A 16,526-nucleotide genomic window follows, 5' to 3' on the forward strand; every position below is an offset into this window, starting at 1 on the left:
TTTTTGAACTACTTAAGCCTCTTTCAACATAAAGGGGTGATGAATAGTGAACGTTTTGCCCCTCTTGCCGGTTAGGTGTTACGTTTTGTAATCTACGTCTTTGGACGGTGAATCCTTTCAGCTTTTTTTTAATGTGAAGTGATAAGTAAGTTGTAACTCTTCAATCCTGCGTTAAACTTTCTGGAAATAGACTGTTTCATGTATTTTGATTAATATATCTACTGTTTTTTACCTCTAAATATGTTTTATAACAGCGTTTTGTTCCAAGTGTCTGGAACTCTATAAAACCTGCAAAGAAAAATATTGATAAGTTCTAATCTATATCTGGGTTCACCTGTTTTGATTCTACCTTTAACTATTTTGCACTGTATGTAGATAGTTTTAAGTCTCTGTTACTTTGACTCTCCTCATAATAAAGAAACTTTATGTTTATGAGATAAAGACTGATTACAGTAATGTGATAATAGAGTTTTTGTAAATTTATTGAGTGATCTATCACCTGTCACCCAATATGGATATAGCGATCGATTAGTAAAAAAATGGTTAACGACGTGATAAATTAAAATTGAAAAAATGTTTATTTATCCCATCAATATTTATATTAATTATCCAATTAGGATACTATTTGAATGTGTACTAGTTCTACAGTAAGTGTAAGAAATAATCTGTTTTCATTTCAAATGAATGAAATAGCGATGTGTCGGTAAGTATAACTATAAAGTCATGTTTAAAATATTGCTCTCAGAGTAATTATAACTAATACTTCATTATAAAACATCGAACTTAAGTAAAAAAACGATCAATCATGATTCTTATAGCATTCGTGTTGCAAATACAATTAACAATAACAACTAATTGCAAAAATAAATAAATAATAAGTCGGTTTCTTTTCAGCGGTTTCGTTAAAATGTGTTCCACTTTATATCTAATTATATTTACCTAATAGAAACCGGCGTAGCTGTGTGAAACATTACAATATAACAACATGTATCTCGCACAGCCTGGAGACAGCCGAAGCCACATAATAATAGTCATCGTTCGTTTCGGAAACATCGTTTATTGCTTCATAACTTAAATTAAGCCTCGTATCAAGTTTAAATTTAAATATAAATCTTACATTAATAATAAATAGCGTTACCACTCTACTGTACACTGTTCACATATCACAGTCACTTTGCCTTTGCCGAGGTATATAGAGAATATCTCTTGCAAGGCCCATACGTTAGACAGCCTCGTGTCCCATCACTAATCAACTGTGTTTGACGAAGTGGTCGGGCTCGTCGGGCGGCGGGCTGGCGGCGGGCGCCATGCCGTGGATCCTGCGGTAGAGCTGGTGGTAGGGGGAGGGCGGCGGCGGCGGCAGGCGCAGCAGCGGCGCGGGCAGCGCGTAGCGGCCGTACACGGACAGCAGCGGCGGGTACAGCCCCACCAGCGACGCGTACGGGCTGCCGAACATGGGGTGCAGCAGCGCGCCGCGCTTGAAGGCGGCCAGCCGCGAGCGCGACGCCGCCGTCGAGCGCCGCCGCAGCTTGCCCGTCGTGCCGCCGATGAACACGTCGTCCGACGACGGGTCCAGCATCCAGTAGTTGCCCTTGCCCGGGTCGTCGTAGTGCCGCGGCACTTTCACGAAACATTTGTTTAGGCTTAAATTGTGCCGGATCGAGTTCTGCCAACCCTGTTTGTTCTCCTTATAGTAAGGGAAGTTCTTCATTATATATTCGTATATGCCGTTGAGAGTCAGTCTTTTTTCAGGGCTGCTGCGGATAGCCATCATGATGAGTGCATTGTAACTGTAGGCAGGCTTCTCGTTTTTCTTTTCGTCGGTGAGCGTGGAGCAGCCGGGCGGCGGCGTCTCCGTGCCCGTCACGTCCAGCTCAGTGTCGGAGGGCGAGGGCGAGCGCGAGGACGCCTCGGGCAGCAGGTTGCGGATGGCGAAACTGTGTGGCGGAGTCATCGTGGTGCGACATCTCGCGCGGCCGGCACTCGACTGCCGCGGCGCGCGCCCGCCGCGCCGGCCCCGCCTCTCGGCACCTCCTATCGCAGACCCTCCTACATTCATACATGTATGACTTCATACATTCACAGCCATCATACACCCTAACTTCTAGCACATAAGCGTCATTTTCGCTTAAACGTATATATTTGTTAACATGTTTGCGCTTTGCAAGGGAATGCTAGGGTTGTGGGGTTAAAACATTAAAATTAAAATGATCCGTCATGGTTTTGTAAACAGTTTTTTTTTCTGGTTAATATTTAACGCGTTGTTTAGCGGTTTATTTAGTGCGTTCGGTAACTGTTTATATTTGAAGCAGATGCGAGCTTTTTTAATAGTTCGGGTTTATTTGACAAATTAGTTGTTACGTCATGGTTGTGTGACAATACATTTGTTAAATTAATTTGTGTTATAAAAAGTGTAATTAATTACAGGCTGTTTGTAGGGAGTGCGAGTTAACAATGACTTCGTGTAATAGTTTAGATGTAAAAGTGAACACGTTATGCACTGTTTAGTGCTTTAATTTATGAGCGTCGTTATTGAAGTGTTATTGTAGAAAATTTAACTGTGTATAATAGGTACATACATTTATTACATCCATTTTAAACCAATTTCAAAATGGAGGTTATTATTGGTTTTTGTATATTCCGTTATGTACAATACCTATTGAGACACTGAATAACGAAAGCTAAAGAATAGTAATCATATTCTAACTTTTGCTTAGTTGTGTAAACTAATTAAGCTAGCAAAGTACTTTTGAAGAAAAAAGCTCCTCGCACAGTAAAGTCGCATTAAAACTCAACGAATCTTTTCAGATCTGCTACGATACTCTTTTGCCCGCTAATACCTTTTTCGAAACAAAACAAACCTTTTTCGTTGCTTCCTTTCTTAAATACCTAAGCTTACATTTTAATAGAAGATTAAACTTTAAGAACCTTGTATATGTCCAACTTAGAACTCAAACTTAGATCCTCGCGAATATTAAACTTATTCCACACCCTCCTTAAACTTAATCCTTACAACTAAACCCAGACTGCCATACCTAAACCTATCTCCGAGTTCATACATCTGCGATATCCGTACACATCCGCAGATCCGTACATACAACCGCAGGCAGTGGGCGTGGCGCGGGGGCGGGCCCAACAAAACACCGCTTGTTTGTCCGGAAAATCTTGTGACGGAATCCTAGATACACGAGTAGGTATAGAGATATCAAGAGACTATATACCTATGATATTCAACGTTGAATGTTTTTGCAAGGCTTGAGAGACTATAAACCTAAAGATCTATAGGTGAGTATGGTAAGTAGAGTGAATCGAACTAAACTTGGATATAATTTGCAGGGAGCTTTACACATGATAGGTACCTACTCCTATTCGATCTCTTTTTTGAGATCGCAGCACTATTTATTTGTTACCTGAAAAAATCGATGTATTTACAGACGCAGACAGTGTAATGAAGGATTAAATTAGTCCTACTTAAACATTGGTACAACTTACAGTACTTTAAAATATGAATAAAGAAGACAGCCTATTGAGAAGATTATGATTACGTACCCGCGATGAAAGAAAAGAGGGCTACAATCCCTATGTCCTGTAAACCTCAGCAGAACAGCCAGAAAGAGTCATAGAATGATAATTTGCAATCGACTTGTTACAGTGTAATTATGTATGATAAATACAATACATAACTGTTATCTCGATGATAACGGTAAGCAGTTAACCATTTTAGATTATGTTATGTTGGTGGTAAGTAAAGTATCTAGTAATAATTAGTTTTGGGGAAAATGAAGTAGCCGCTCCCATTTTAGTAACGAATATTCTATGACAGGGTAGATGCTATAACCTAAGCAGCTACTACGAGCGGTTTTATTTAATTTGATCCCTTCTTTCAGCCACCAGCACCTAACCTAAGTAGTAAAAAATACATTAGAGGATAGTTTTAAAATATTCATCATTAACGAGTCATGTTTTTCCTATATCCTTACTTATACATATATGATACCACGCCTTTGTTCTAAAACTGAGTCCAAAATATTTTTTATTCTCGCAGTAACAGTCGCCCTGTGTGCGTGTAGCTAGGTGGAGTGACGTCAGGCGGGCGCGACCGCGGCGCGTGTTTATACCACGATTGAGGCAATTGATACGAGACGAGTAGGACAGCCATGAAGCGAGGGGTTTTTAGGAATAGGTATTTATAGAACTGATGGGTCTACTAAAAAATAGGATAATATAGTAGTTGTTTATAGATAATGTATATTTTAGCTCAGGAACGAGGGTTGTATATTATGTGTCAAATACAGTAAGTTTTCAGCACATTCCTGTAAGAACTCATTCCGATCCCGAAAACAGGCAAAAAAGACTGTTTGTAAATGATAACATATCAAGATGTGTTGTGATGTATGCTCTTTTGAACCAATCAACAATTATTCTGGCAGCAAGTTTTCTGCTTTCAAGATAGAGGAAGACATTAAACTTAAAATAATAAAAATCTTAAAAATACAAATTGGTCTTAACTCATCGCAGTAAGTCTAGGAATGTCTCTTCATGCCGTGGTACGCTGGTCACCCTACAGCAGTCGCTAAGAGCCGGCCACATCCATGTTTAGTGGCGGCTGACAAATATTGAACAGCCGCTGAATTCATCGCATCGACGAGAACCGTTGCCAACCAGTGTAACCTCGTAAATCATGTTACCGTTTGTAAACGTTACGTGACAACTCTTCAATACTTGGCTGCAAATATATTGGATTTATGTTAAGTTGATGTAGATTTATTCTATTTTACAAGTGATGAATACAAGAGTCAGTCTGGAGTGCAGATATGACGCGATATCCACCGTCGACTCAATCCCCTTTTAAAAACGGGAGGCTATCATTATCATTTAAATATCTAAGGGATAAAGGGAAATTAATTCCCGTTACATATGCAACCAGTAAATATACGAAAAGATAATAATGGCACTGCAATAAAAAGTTCGTCCACCGCACCAATTTAATAAAAACGTGCGCAAACTTTAGTTATGCATTCATTAAAACAAAGTCACGAAATCATAATTAAAACAAAAACAGCCCACTGCGCCAAACCGAGCGAGCTTTGTCAAAAAACTGTTTGAAACTCAGAGAAACGGTACTCGTTACTGTTTCCCAGTAAATACTAAGTAAATAAATAAATACGACGAGTCGCGCGTGTTTCTGCCCAGATTGGAGCAATTACCCGTCCCACCGTGCACGCTGCGAAACTACGGAACAAATGTTTCGAATTGTTGGTTGGTTTGTCAAAATCATTCCCGAATTGTGTGTTCTTTTTTCGTTGAAAACGATTTTTGGGCGCAAGTCCTTATGAAAGATATAATTTGTAAGAATATTTTTGTTTTCTGCTTTATACTGGAATAGAGAGCTGGTGTTTATATTTTCTAAAACAAGCTCTAGTGTTCAGTTTTTCTTCCATAATAAGTTTCTGGTCGTTTTTCAAGATTATTTAATCAAAAGTAATCCATTACAACACGTGACTTCTAAAATCTGTCCTCAAAGTACATATAGGTAAACATCTAATCCATTAGGGGTAGCACTTACCCTTGTAAACGTGGAATCAATTGTTTCTCCAGTTGTGTTTGTATTCTACAGCTTCCCATGATTGGCAAGATGGCGCGGCTGCATGGCTTCTAACACATTGTTGATGTGGACTACAAGGCTTCTGTCCGACCTTGTTTTGTTATAAATAGAAAACGAGGAAACGAAGCCATTGGTGTTCTTCTATGGAGTATCTTAAGGCCAAATCGTGCAATTACATAGCTATATGCTATTTTTGAAACTGTTTTTTGTGTATGTATTTGTTTGTGCGAAAAATGGCTGGCAGGAGCTGGATGTGAGCAGCCGAAGAAGCAGGGAGGCCCTATGTCCAGCTGTGGACGAAGACGGGTTGATGAAGATTATGATGATGATGATTTGTTTGTAAGATCGACTCCCAATAGCACTATTAAATCCACATTTTGAGATCACTGATAATGGTTTTTATAAATTTAAGACGATTGTTCCAACATCCCTATGTTTTAAATCGATTGACTTAAACTATATTAAAAGTAAGTTCAAGTTTCACACTACATGAGAAGAACTGTTTTCAGTGGGGTATTTACATCTGGTATTATATCAGAGCCAACTGAACAACAAAACGTGAACAAAGGACCACACCTCCTAGCCCCCAGGCCCTCAGACCTGTCTCTCCTCATTAGCTTATTAAAAAGCAATACCCTAACAGGAGGGCCGTACATAACAAACAATTTCATGCGGTAATACAGTTGGGACTTATGAAAGTTTATACTGTTTAGTTTGCGATATTGTGATTAAAACATTAGTTAAGTAATTTTTTTATTGTTTTCATTTTCCTGAAAATTGTCTCTTAGATAGCACAATTAATAATTAACGTAAGCGCTTTATAAATACAACTTCGCGTTAAGTAGGTATGTACTTAAATATTGTCTTGTTATATCACACGTAATCAACATTACGGCTACGAATTCATTCTCAATGTACTTCTGAAATACGATGTTTAGATTTTATCCTGAAATATAGAAAAATATTGTAATAGATAAACTGTACTTATAGTCCAGTTCCTGAGGCTGGCTCTTGCCCCTGGCGCCCTCTGGCGCGCGAGTGGCGTCGCCGCGGGTGCGCCGGCGCATTCGTGCTCAATTTGTTCAATTCCAATCGAAATTCTATTGTTGTGTTGTTTTTTATTCGGATTTAAGCTTCTGGAAGGGTTGATGTGGTTGTAGTCCTTCAATATAATGTATTAGCAAGTGACTGCAACTGTTACCATTGTATAATGAGTTTGCCATAATTGTGCAACTATTCGCTTGGATAATTTTTGTTTGAAAAATAATTTGATATAAATATTTTCTAACAACAGAAAACTTTCAAAGAGATGGAGTTATAAATTTCAAATGAATTTTCAAACAATGTCAGTTGAAGATAAGACGAGCCAAACAAAATGAGAGTCAGCAAAGTAGGTGTCTCATGTTAAGGAGGCGCGCTCTCAGTCCCGGCCGCCGCGCGCCGCTAATGTTGTTGAAATATTGATTAATATTGTCGCCATGTTGGATTGGCACTCCAGCGCGGAAGCCCGGAGTGCCGCGCTTCCCTCTCGGATAACGTTCCGGTCTCCAATAGATACTTCCAACCTTTGTTATTCACGAGCACACTTCAAAAATATTCCCATTTTGACCCTTTGTTTTTTAAATATACTATTCACATTTATAAGGAAATATTTTTAAAGGACGCTCAATTGAGCAACCAACAAAACAATGATGCCAACTTAATGAACAATTGCGTTATTGTTATGTTGGTAAATGAATGTTTTCGAATAGTAGTAAATGTTTATTTGAAAATCTTGCGCTCTTGACTAGGATTTTACAACTTTCTACCCTAATGATTTTGATTAAAGTTTAATATCGTACAGTTGAAATAATCAATCGTGAAGAATGGGTAGGTACGTGCCCATAATGTTGTGTAGCATTTAAATAAATGAAATTGGTGGCACCTGGACTAGTGAGTGCACAAAGCGAGTGTTTTCAATATACATAAGTACACTTAAAATAAACAATCCATATTATATATGTATTACGAAAGTATATGTAAAGACTTATGTGGGCAAGAGAGAAGCTAGAAACATTTTCTGGGTCTTTTTTACAGCTCGTTCTCTTTTTGTTTTTTAAAGATAATATCTCGTCGCAAGCCTCTTTTTTTCGGGCATAAGAACAATTGCCTCAACGTTACTAAAACTTCTAAAGCTAACTTTTCTATTCCGACTGGAAGGAAGGTTGAAAGCCTGTAAAACGCAAGTGATGAGTATACACTGTCATACAGTTTATTCAAAGGAAATGACCAAAAGTATCAAATAGCTTATCACTTGCCAATGTGTCACACTACAACACACTCATAAACTACACTTTTTACATCGTCTGTCAGACAGGACTCACCTTTAATGGCGGCCATTTCTTGGCACGTGCACAGGTGTGCGAGATGGCGGCGACAGTTTGACCACTGAAGCGCCAGAAAACTGTCGAAGGAACGAAAAAAACTATTATTTGTTCCGTTTGTTAGTGAGCAGATGTATCGCGAGATATTTCATTATTAAATTGTATTTAAGTTGTCAGTTTTTGTGCCCACTGATTATAATGGCGTTACAGTTGCGGCGCGAAGCTGTGAAGCTTTGACCTTTCCTCGAAGTATGATACCGAATGTCTCTGGAAATGACCAAAATTGACTTCTTAGTTTTGATTTTACTTGCTATTTCCTAAAACCCTAAATAATAAAAATAAAACTTAGCTGCTTCAAGAAATTAAATAAAAAATATATTTTTCCACATAATTGTAACTTCCACTGGTATCGGTAAAGTTTCCGCGACAGACGTCATGGAAATCATTGTTATATCGCCCTTTATGTTGGTCAACATGGCATCGAGTCTAATTGCTTTAGTTTGAACGAAACACGAACTCTTTTAACGATACTTTCACATTTCCGCGGCGCGTGATGTGTTGTGTTCACTTTTACGATATACCCATATTTATTTACGAAATAATGTGTTTGTATTTCATATTGCAGCATTGATATTTAAACAACGATAGTATATAGTGTATCTGTAATTCTATATTCTAAATTTCTGAAGCCATATCCAACACAAACACACCAATTGCTAAACTTTGTCTTACTTAAAACAACTGTTACCAACACAATCCAATCGCGTAAATAATACAGAAACGAGTATAAATGAACCCTCATAAACGCTCTTAATAGTGATAACTCAACCCTTCACCGCTCGATTTCTCCCAATTTGCTAAACAAGCCCTCAAATCGCCATAAACGAGATTGCTACATACTAAAACTTTTTCACCAGCTGTCGCAGTCCCGTGTCCATTCTGCCAATGTTTTTTTTTTCTTTTTTTACCGCGCTCCTTTTGCAGTTTCGATCGGATTTGTCTACGGGGGGTCGGGATTGTACCACTAACGATTGCTTACGAATGCTGTTGAGGTTGTTACACGTTTTCGTTCTTTGATTGTCCGAATGTGACGGATTTGCGATTTTAACGCTATTCAGGAAATGCCATTTGGGCAAAGAGGATTAGAGAAAGTCCCGACGACAATAGTCGGTATGGATTACAAACTTGTGAACAATATTATTGAGAACGTTATGGCTAGTTTGAACATCATTCAAGATGAAGTTTTGCAATTATGGTCAGGTTTTTGACTAGTTTATTATCATTTTTTCACGTTTACCTTGCATTAAGTATACACTTGTAGGTCATAAATAAATCAGTTAAATCTAATTATTTCTTAATCTTTAATGGAATACTCAATTCAGCAGTACAAAACACACTATCAATTTGGTGATTTATAGAATTATATATGGCTTTATTTTGCCAAAAGGAATAAACTAATCGTGAGAATAACAACTGAGAGCTTTCTCAAAAGTCAGCAAAACAAGCCTCAAGAGAGTTCGATATCAATTGTTGTATAAATCATCTGCCCACATTTTACATGTATCCGATTTAATTAAGTCGTTTGCGACACGTGAGGCTGAATGGGAGCGCGCCTTTGCATTGTCAACGACTAGTGTCGTATTGTTGGCAAGCAGTGGGAGGTTGGCCCGGTTTCCGAACGCACCTGTCGACGTCACAAAGGATTCGAAACTCAAATTTAAATGTGGAACGGTTAGGTTCAATTTAGTACAGTCGGAATAATATTGTAGCGTGGGTCTTTATGAGCAAGAAAAATACATGCCTAGGTTACGCTACAAAACTGACGTCATAGAATACGCTTACCAGCAGTAAACCAGTTTGTCGGAATAATCTGTCAATAACATTACGACAAAATATTGAAATGGACTTATTTATCCTTTCGCAGGTCTGCTGGAAGAGATTTCTTAAAGAAATAGGCAGTACCTTTGTACACGTCTTTATATTTATGCTTCTTTTATTTGTCTGTGTACATAAATGGTTAATAAATAAATAAAAATAACAATATCTTATCAATCTATTATCTATTTATCATAACCCTACCTTCCTGCTAACTAATTAACTTACCAAACGAATCAACAGAAATATTCCAAAACACCGAGAATTATCTTCCGCAGTTTAGTAGGCAAAATAAATAGAAAAGGATCGTCATGACGTCATATTCCCAAGCGTAGCCTAAGCATTAACTTTACACAAATGTCTCAATATGGCGCGTCGACGTGTTAAACTTATTGTAGGTCTGTAACAATAGCGATAATTGATCGTGTCGTCTCATGCAGATGCCGCACCCTTTATTTGTTACACATAAGACAATTTTATTATCTCTTTATGTGTAACAAGATGGCGAGTAAATCTTTTGACGTTTTGTGTGTTTGGAAACTTATTTCTAAGAAGATGAGGTTATAATTAAAATTGTAGTTTATGGTATTTGTTAACATCACATGCTGTTATGACTCAATAGCAGCTGATTTGAGGGGGTGACGAAGGACATGGTTGTCCTCGAAAAGTATTGTGAAACTTTCAAGTATTTTTCAGTAAATCCCACAATTCTTGTTAAACCTGACATATTCATAATGTCAATGCTTATACTTTACTCAAGAGAGGATAAAGTCAGCTCAATCTTTGGCCGAATATTAGGTACGTGAGTCTGGACCGTTTTAATAAATATCTTTTTTCTTTTTCATGAAGATTATGGCTGGCTTTGTTCCCAATCCTTAAACTACATTCAGACGAAACAAAACTTATCGACGATAACACACAGTTAGCAAACCATTCAGTCCAACCAGAATAGTGTAACAATTTAACCCAAACTTCTAACATGCCTTACCATAATCGAATGCTAAACTCCTCATCAATTCTCATGCAAATACTCCAAGTAAGGTAAGATATGTTCTTCTTCTCAAGAATCTTTTGTATGTCCCAAAACAATCCATCAAAATCTGTATGTCTGTCCGTCAGGAAGGCTACCGTTATCCTAAGTTTGTGTTCATTGTGTTGCTAGTACTTTCAAATGTTCGATAATGTTATTGAAACATTCCACAATAATGTAACTTGAAGGATTGCACTGTGTCGACTTGTTAAATATGTTGATGTATCGATTCACTGTTTGGTTGTGTATCAAAATAGTTTTGATGTCTATACAGCATCGTGATCAATAACTGTAGCATGTTGGGACAATATTATTTAGAATTTTCATAATTTACTCGGAATTTTAAATGTATGAATCATGTAGGTATTATGTTTATCTAATTCTGTGCCATATGAAATAGTTTCAACCCCCGCGAACAAATCAAAATGTTTATTTCCATCCGTTTACACAACAAGCAGACGACGCCAGCCATTCTAAAAATATACAAATCTGAAAACAAACAGGGCATCCTCGCGGACAATGGCACTCATCATTACGAAAACATTAACGCACGTCGACCCACGGGGTGCCAATTATTTTTACTTGCAACCCCATCACGCGGTGATTATTCGCGCTAGCAACACTTGCACTCGTTCATCATCGGTCAGTCGCGTGCCGGGTCGACTCGCACGCGACTCCATGGGAGCTGGACTTTTTAAAAACAACATTTTTTATAATAATATTGGATCTCTTTTGTTTATTTGTTTACCACAAAGGTTCTGTGATAGCAAGGTCATCTTCAGTGCTAATCATTCACATCTAGTACGTTTTGGTTATGTTTTTATCATTTGCTAAATATTGTCAAGCTTTTCTGAATATTGTTTCAGCATCTAACATCTACATCTGCTTTATCCTGAAAAATATGAAAAGCGATTGTAGTATACTTTGTAGTAAACTATGGATTACTATGGGTACACTTCTCCAAGTTTCGGTAGAATAATGTCGACTTCTTAAAGGGAATTCTCATGCTTCTTATTTTCGCTTGTCTGGTTCTACAATAGCTCTTCACATTAAAGCTACATCCAGTAGTAAGTAAACCAGCTTCAAAAACCAATCATTTGAAAAATTCAGAACATTCTCAATCAACGAACATATGTAAGAGCATTGTAATACAATTCCCACTGCATATTTAAGATTTCGAACCGTATTTCTCATACTTATTAGCAGGACTGTACTCAAAAATCAGTGAACTTACAAAAACTTAAGCAATTAATTCGCGGCGATCAGCGGAGCGCGCGAGCTCGCACAAAGCCCGCCATGTTTAACAAATAACCTTAATCTGGAATTCGCGCCTTTGTCACACCCTGTTTACGCAGTCCGGCCGATTAGGCACCCAATATTCCCGCCCATTGTGTTTTTGCCAGATCCGCCACTCAATCATAATGAAATTGTGGGAATCAAGTCGATTTCTGCAGTTTTCTAATAGTGAGAACGTACTTCTTACCTAATTGGTTCTGTATTATAATGAATTCAATTTTCGAATGGTAATTGATATTGCGATACTACATTGTTCTCGATCGGTTGTCGCAATTATTTCTGAGGAAACTTTCGCCATGTTAGTTAACGGTAGATTAGATTAGATTAGATTAGAATATTCTTTATTGTACACCATGGAATTACGGTACCTATTATTATTAAAAAAAATTGCTAAATTATCGTTTTAAAATAATTTTATTAATTATCAACTCACGGTGTGAGTTTTCCTCGGATAGGTACCCAATGGTTAACTTAAAGATTTTATAAAACTATGATTCAGCGCCGCTTTGATTATATCTGATCTAGCAAGTTATAACGAGATCTGTCGTAATTGAATCAAAATTAAATATCGTTTGTTTACCTATGTTTTAAAATCGTTTGTTATTTGTAAAAACATAGGTAAACTGAAAAATCTTAGATTAAATGTATAGAGAGCAAATGCGCAATGTCTTGTCTACAGTAAGATATACAAATATTAATAATACTCACTAACTCAATATCTGTAACAGAAGCAGTCTTTATTACTAGAGGAGAGACAGACAGGATTAAAACCTTTTCGTAATACAACTAGTTACACAAATGCGTTCCCTTTCGACCCCAAGACCGCTCGAAGCGATGAGTCGAGCATATCAGAGTCACGTCAAAATACAAAACAAAACATCAATTGTTCAGAAAATCACTAATCCTTGCATAATACAAAAATAAACTGTAACAAAATACAAAAACATTGCGTTCGAATTAACTATGTTTGTGCAACGGTATCGGTTACGAGCGCGGCGCCGCCCGAGGGCAGTGCTGCCAACCTCTCGCCGAAAACAATTAGAACTATAAAGAAAAATGGCGGCTGCCCGCGGCGCGGCTGTGGGAATGCACCCATTGTCTCTGATCTTATTGATGTTCACACGCGGAGCTCAGACAGCCGGTGTCGATTGAAAACAATGCGGTGTTGATTCGCGACTCAATCAGCCTCCACATATGGCGGTTTTGTTCTATTTGTGATAGATGTTCAGTGAGCTGAGAGTTTTCCACTCCTAGGAGTTCGCTTTGCTAATCATTCGTGGCATTCAATAATAAAACAAAGACACTGGGTTAGGTTGGTCGCAATTATAATTGAACTCTGAATACTGATATTTAAATAATAACTTTATTTCGTGCTTAGTTACTGAAAGGCAATTCTTACATTTTTCCCTAAATCCTGAATATCGTGTAAGGACTTCAAAATATCGTTACATAGTCGCAGAGAGTAACAAAGACAATCAATATTTGAATCAACACCTAGATACTTCATCAGATTCCCGTATTCCCGATTCAGTATCTTCAAATCGCCACTCCCCCAAGAAAAGGCTCTCAATTAAAACCACTAAAACATTATCAACTTGAATCAACAGCCCTCGAACTATGAGCTTGATTTGCGTACAACTGCGGGGTCGGAGCTTGATCGCGCGTATCGCACGTATTGCGCGCGGGTGGAGAGGGCGAGCGCGTGCCGTATCGCGCGCGCGACACTCTCCAAACTTCTTTAAACGTTTTTGAAGAGCTTAATTGTCGCACGTGTTTAAAAGTTCATTGTTTGACAGATAAGTGCGAAAATAGTAATGGCGATCAATACACCTTTGAGCTGTCAATCGCTTAGTTAACAAGCTTTTGTTGAGATACCCTTTGACTGAGGTTCAAGTGGTTCTGATAATATCAATCTTCATGGTTTCAACAATAAATAGGAACCTGCATATTTGTACTCAGATTAATGACCTCTGAATTAATTGAACTCAAAGAGTTTCAAAATTGTCTCGCAACCTACCAATCAAAACGTGTATCTACCAAAAGGTGAAATACTGCACCAAATTTTTGTACCTACTTATAACACCGGTCACCGTTTAATTTAAGATGCTCTCATAGAATAGAAGAAAAATACAAAATCGAGTTACAGGTTTCATCAAACCCAAGTTGAGAATGTTGAATGAGAAGCTTAGGAATTCTATGTCAAAATCAAAATGTTTTATTTCAAGTAGGTATCTTACAGACACTTGAAACTTTAGTATTATTAACTCTAGTTGGGTATGCGAAAGTAACAAATAATTATTATATATAGAGTTTTATTTACACTCTCGGAAGGAAGATAAAACTTGCAAGTGACTTCACTAGCGCCATCTCGTAGCGAGTAGCGACACTGAACAAACTGCATATTTTTGTTTTAAATCGTATTTTAAAATTAAATTTTGGTTTCAGTCAATGACTAAATGTTTTTTCTCCACAACAAATTTATAGCCAAAGGAAGAACAAGATAAATCTTAAATAAAATCAGTTGATAAGTGAGGTTACTCTCCTACCCCAACCAATAAATCACTATTTTGCTTAGTTATTCGCAATATTTTCTTAGAAATGTCACCCGCGAGTCTGCAAACAAGCAACATGATCACCGTCATCCGTAAAATCAAGAAAATTTTCTTCGTAAATTCACCTTGATCTGCAATTCTGTACAAAATTCTCTCATAGATAGCTCTTTGTATACTGGATATGTTTGCGGTCAAGTTACGTATTACGACCGACAGAGGGCCAGCAAATATTTGATGTCGGGTAATTGACATACGAGAAGAAAATATCCTTTTACGGTCCCTTGTGTGTAGAAGTTTACTAGCAGTGAAAAAAGATACTCAGTGATCATTTATAATACCTAGTTTATGTCCATTTATTTTTGAAGAAAGATTTAAATAGGGACCTTTTCATAATTGTAAGTATGCTATTCTTCGCTAGTGATTATTGACTTATTAATATGCAGATGTTCAAGGCAAAAAAAGATCTAGAAAATATTGTTTTTAATTCAATTCAATTCTTTATTGCATTCCACAATGTAGGCTTAGGTGGTAAACATTTTTTGATAGGTAACAATCGTGGACCCTGTCGAGCACAGCAAAGATTTGAAATTTTGAGAGTTTTGAAATAATAAGGCCCACAAAAACACCTTAAACATAAAAACTCATTAGTCTTGGAGTAGGCCGCTGTAGGCAGTTACCATAGATGTATTAATAAAAAAGTAAATACGACTGTCTTACCATTGTCAATTTAACGAATTGTGTTCGATATTAACGTTTTTATCAGTTTCTGTCGTTAATATAAAAGATGAACGTCCACAAGCTTTGGGAGTACAAAGAATATATCAACGTGAATGGCGTCATGCTGACGAGTGAACTGATATCTATACTACAGAATTCTCTCACTCTGCTGCAAGTGGAGAACCATTTCACGCACATACAGTACTGGGGACAGATATACGCCGTCGACGTGGACTACCACATCGCCGTCGGCATCACCACCGACGCCCTCTCTGATAGAAAATACTTTTACACCACTGACTTCAAATTCTGGGGCATGCTGCCAAAACCAAAGAAGAAGTACAAGCAACTATCGCTTATTACTTCATTTCCATTCAGAGGGGATCCAGCTTTGAAGATAAAGGTGCTTGACGAATCCATGGACGAGGCCAACCTTGACCGCTGTAAGATTATGAAAGAAGAGTCTCGCTTGTCCGCCACCATCAGTAACATTTGCGAGGAATCTGAAATATGCGCTCGTGGGCAACTTTTAAAGCAGCCGTCTGGTACAATAGTCATAAACCCTAACTTTTACGGTTTGACAGGTCCGGAGGCAAAACAACTAAAATCCTTCCTCCACATAAGAGTTCCTCACCATCGTTGGAACACTAATCTGCTTACTCGAGCCGACTACAACTATAGCATGGATTTCCTAGACTCCATCGACCAGGACATACCAGGTGGCTGCTGGAACCTTTCTGTAGAACAAGGCGGGGGTCTCGTGTACTTGAAAAGCCTCTACTGGCCGGGGATGATGTATTTTCATAAAGTAAGAACGCCTGAAGCTGGTTTTCTTTACATTGGAAATGGCCGCAAAAACTTGGACGTACCTTTTCTCCTTTAATTTCGTTTTAATATAATATTTAGCGTTATTTTTTTTTACATTGATGATAAATATATTTTTGCTATTTATGCTGTCGTTTTATAATTCTAAGCTTTGTAAGTTAAATCTTCGGACTTAATAAACAAGGGTAAGTATATAATTACTAATAATCTATATTAATTCATAGTAATATATAAAGCTGAAAAGTTTTTTTGTTTGTTTGTTT

The 16,526-nt window shown here is 37.6% G+C and overlaps 2 protein-coding genes across 2 annotated transcripts; one reads left to right on the top strand and one right to left on the bottom strand.

Annotated features, from left to right (window-relative positions):
- Positions 1 to 1,025: 1,025 nt before the first annotated feature.
- LOC113497697 (fork head domain transcription factor slp2-like) lies at positions 1,026 to 2,539 on the bottom strand. Its single transcript, XM_026877386.1, has one exon. It carries the CDS (start codon positions 2,057 to 2,059, stop codon positions 1,250 to 1,252), a length of 810 nt encoding a protein of 269 aa, XP_026733187.1. The 5' UTR covers positions 2,060 to 2,539; the 3' UTR covers positions 1,026 to 1,249.
- A 12,894-nt stretch (positions 2,540 to 15,433) lies between these two features.
- Positions 15,434 to 16,483, top strand: LOC113497558 (radial spoke head protein 9 homolog). The gene has a single exon (XM_026877146.1). It carries the CDS (start codon positions 15,506 to 15,508, stop codon positions 16,319 to 16,321), a length of 816 nt encoding a protein of 271 aa, XP_026732947.1. The 5' UTR covers positions 15,434 to 15,505; the 3' UTR covers positions 16,322 to 16,483.
- Positions 16,484 to 16,526: the final 43 nt, after the last annotated feature.

The sequence above is a fragment of the Trichoplusia ni genome, chromosome 9, assembly GCF_003590095.1.
Source record: "Trichoplusia ni isolate ovarian cell line Hi5 chromosome 9, tn1, whole genome shotgun sequence".
Lineage (NCBI taxonomy): Eukaryota > Metazoa > Arthropoda > Insecta > Lepidoptera > Noctuidae > Trichoplusia > Trichoplusia ni.